The sequence below is a fragment of the Erythranthe guttata genome, chromosome 7, assembly GCF_056151865.1.
Source record: "Erythranthe guttata isolate IM_541 chromosome 7, IM_541, whole genome shotgun sequence".
NCBI lineage: Eukaryota > Viridiplantae > Streptophyta > Magnoliopsida > Lamiales > Phrymaceae > Erythranthe > Erythranthe guttata.
The window spans coordinates 13,705,179-13,708,695 of NC_142539.1; the positions used below are offsets into that span (position 1 = coordinate 13,705,179).

The following is a 3,517-nucleotide window of genomic DNA, read 5'->3' on the forward strand; positions in this document are numbered from 1 at the left end:
ATATAAATTAGGTTGAGTAATTAAATAACTCATAAAACATTAAATGGGATTATATAAAAATATAAATGGGTATATATGCATGAAATTAACATTAAATGGAAGAATATAAAAATATTAAATTTATGAAAGAATTAATATGTACATGTGGTAAAATTTAAATGAGTGTGCAAATGTTAAATAGGAAACAACTTAAATATATACCAAAATAACAAATGCCAATTAAGCAATTGACTAATACACATAAGCAATTGAGTTCCAACTAAGCAATTTGAACAAATGACATCAACATTTGCCACATGTCATTCATATAGGGCATAGATCCTCTTTTTATATTATATATAGATAGAGTGCAAATCCCATTTAAGGATAATTACACTTTGGTCCTTATATTATACACGGAAATTGATTTCAATCAAATTTTAATTTTGAAAAATCTGTTTTTTGGGTTGTATATATCAGATTGTGATGCATCAGAAACTGTATTTTTGCACAAGGCGAGTACAAACTAGAGAATATTCCCTGAAATCTGGAAGATTATGTTGAATTTGAAACAATAAGGGTGGACGTGTAAGAAGATTCATAGTTGAGGGGTAATTATAATTATCCAAACATGAGGGAGTTTTTTGTAATTTGACCATACATCAAGGGGTGGTTGTAATTTACCCTCTCTAAATAATATAGTTCAAATCCAATTCACATACGGACCTTTATGAAGAAACCCACCTACGGGGATCGCCGTCTTGAGGGGGTTTTCCGTATTTTCCCTAACTAATTCATAAGCATTTTTTCAGCGGAATTCGATAATAACATATTTTAATTCACCTATAATTTGAAATACATAAATAATGATGTTATAAATGTTATCAAAAAGCCATTTGAAATTTGCAGGAATATCATTTAAAATTTGTCCGAGAAAAATATATGAGATCGAAATTTGCAACCAAAAAAAAGGAGAAATTGTTAGATTGAAACAAACTTATGGGTTTTTTTTAATTTAGTAATTATGGATATTTGAGGGGTTATTTTGAAATTCGACCATACCTAAGGTGGGTTTTGGAAATATTTATGATTTAAAAAAAAAATCTTTGACTTGGTGGCATTATCGATATTATATATTTTTCTGTAGAAAACATTTGGTCAACAATTAGTTACCCGTTTTTTTTTTTTTTTTTTAACAAAGGAAAACTTTCATATAATAAGTTAGAATATAAATACAAGACGGAATCTAATGTGAATCATAAGAAATCCTAAAAAAAAGGAAATTTAAAATAATCAAAACTAATTAATCGGAAATATATCAATATATCATAACTTGAACCCATCAACAAAACCTTCAAATTACATTAACCCATTCGCTAGGGTTTTATTAAGGTGGAAAAAATATTTGTGAATCGTTTACCATGAAAAAGGCAAAAGGCGAACACACGAGTTCCGACTCAGTGGACAGGATATCCGAGTTGCCGAAAGACATCCTACACAGAATTATGTATTTCCTCACACAAGAAGAGGCTGTCCGAACATCCGTCTTGTCGAAACCCTGGCGTTACATTTGGTGCACTCGTCCCGTTCTTAGTTTCTCGGACGCCGCCTTCAAAGGTAACGACGACGAATTTATACGCCTTATCGACGCGAGTTTGGAACGATACTACGATCAAAAGTTGTGCGTGGATGAATTCCATCTCTGTATATCGAAAGGCTATTTGAATTACCAATCTTATTACATTCTCGAAAAATGGATTCGAACGCTAGTATTTTTAGGGATGAAGAAGTTTCGTCTTTCTAATTGTGTGGAGGATGGTGTTATCCACTATCTGCCTCCCGTAGTCTTTGAAGCCCGATCGCTCGAGGATTTGCATGTGGAAATACGCACGTCATCGGACGACGACGAAAAGGAATACGAAAGGATAGTATTCTCTAAGCATCTGAAAAAACTTCATGTAAAAAAAGTCAACACCGAGGACGGAGTTTTTCACAAGGCGATCTCGAGTTTTCCTTTTGTGGATATTGAAACTATGTCCCTCGATTCGTGCAAAGGGTTACGAAACGTTAAGATTACGAATCTCCGTAACCTCAAGAACTTTTCTTTTGTTACGAAACCCTCGGAGGGTGATTGTAGCATCGAGATCCATCCGCCGTCTCTCGAAACTGTCAAAATTACGCACGGTAACCTTCGGTTCGACAGAGGAGCAGATTTCCGTAATCTCAATGAATTGTATCTATTCCGTGTGACATCGAAATTGGACCACTTGTCCTCGTGTAAATTCCCGAGCCTGAAAGAGTTGACTATGTACTATTGTTACGAACTGAAAGAAATCAAGCTATTTATCGACGCCCCAAACATAGTCCATTTTAGATACCTAGGAGACTTTATCCCGTCCGTCTCGTTCGCGACAACTAGTTCTAGAGAGTGGTGTTCGATGATACATCTGTGTTCGAATAGTGGCGCTTCGTCTTTGTGGTTCCGAAAGCTAAGAGAATTGCTCGAGTCGTTGAGCGAATCCAAAATTGTTTTGGTTATTTTTGAAAATTCCACGAACAACGAGGGCGTAATTCAAAACATTGTCGGTTGTGAAAAACCCATTGTGGTGGAGAGGTTGGGGTTCCGGTTTTATTCATCGTCCACTTTTTCGTCTCTTTTAAATGGCGCGTTTAGTATCTGCCGTCCAAAAAACGTAGGTCCGTTCCACCTCAGAATTCATATTAATGTTATCAAGTGTGTGGAGAATATTCTAATGAAGAGGGAAAGCGGAAACCAATTAGATCAATTTTCGGAGCTGTTGTTTCGAGATTTGGAGGAAGTGGGCTTGGAGATTTATGACAAGAATCGGAAAGAATGGAACCCGACAAGTCTGTCCGAATTGCCAAACTATGAAGAAGCGGAATATAATCTTATTCGCTTTGCATTGAAATGGAGATAATTACGCCTAGTGAAAGATACTTGAAAGAAATCGAGACAGTCGATCTACCGCGCGTACCCACCACGCGCGACAACCTTGTTAGAATTTTTGACAAATCGCTTTAATTTGTTTGTCTTTATATTCCAGTTTTTATGCATTTTGAATCACTTTTGAATTTTGATAGATATTGTTTTAATGCACGAACGGTTTAACATTCGTCCCGTGATTAAGAAACATTTACGTTTTCGGAAATCAAGGCACTAATATTTTACGGTCGGAAATTATTTGGTAAAGATGATTCGAAGAGAAAGAATGTAGAATCCATCGTTCGTCCAAACTGGACAATTAGTACATTATATAAACTTCTTTTTGCAGTGTTTTAAGAACCTAAATTTTTATTTTTCAGGGCAGCGCCCAGAAGCCCGAAAATTTAGCCGCCCCCCCCCAACTTTTGATCCTGGGGCGGCCCCTGTATGCATCTTAATGATAAAGAACAACATGCAGTGGCAGATTTCTTAGCTAGCCATGAAATCTTACATATAATCAAACTCATTAGATATATTTTTTGCATTTTCTTATTCAGAAAATAAAATAAAATAAAATTCTAACCTTTGTAGAAA

At 35.4% G+C, this 3,517-nt stretch overlaps 1 protein-coding gene across 1 annotated transcript; it reads left to right on the plus strand.

Moving 5' to 3' along the window:
• The first annotated feature begins 1,400 nt into the window (after positions 1 to 1,400).
• On the plus strand, positions 1,401 to 2,918 carry LOC105953868 (F-box protein At3g59150). Its single transcript, XM_012977549.2, has one exon. It carries the CDS (start codon positions 1,401 to 1,403, stop codon positions 2,916 to 2,918), a length of 1,518 nt encoding a protein of 505 aa, XP_012833003.2.
• The last annotated feature ends 599 nt before the right edge of the window (positions 2,919 to 3,517 follow it).

Excerpts from the sequence above, each read along its gene's own strand:
- LOC105953868 (XM_012977549.2), top strand. The coding sequence starts at position 1,401 with ATGAAAAAGGCAAAAGGCGAACACACGAGTTCCGACTCAGTGGACAGG.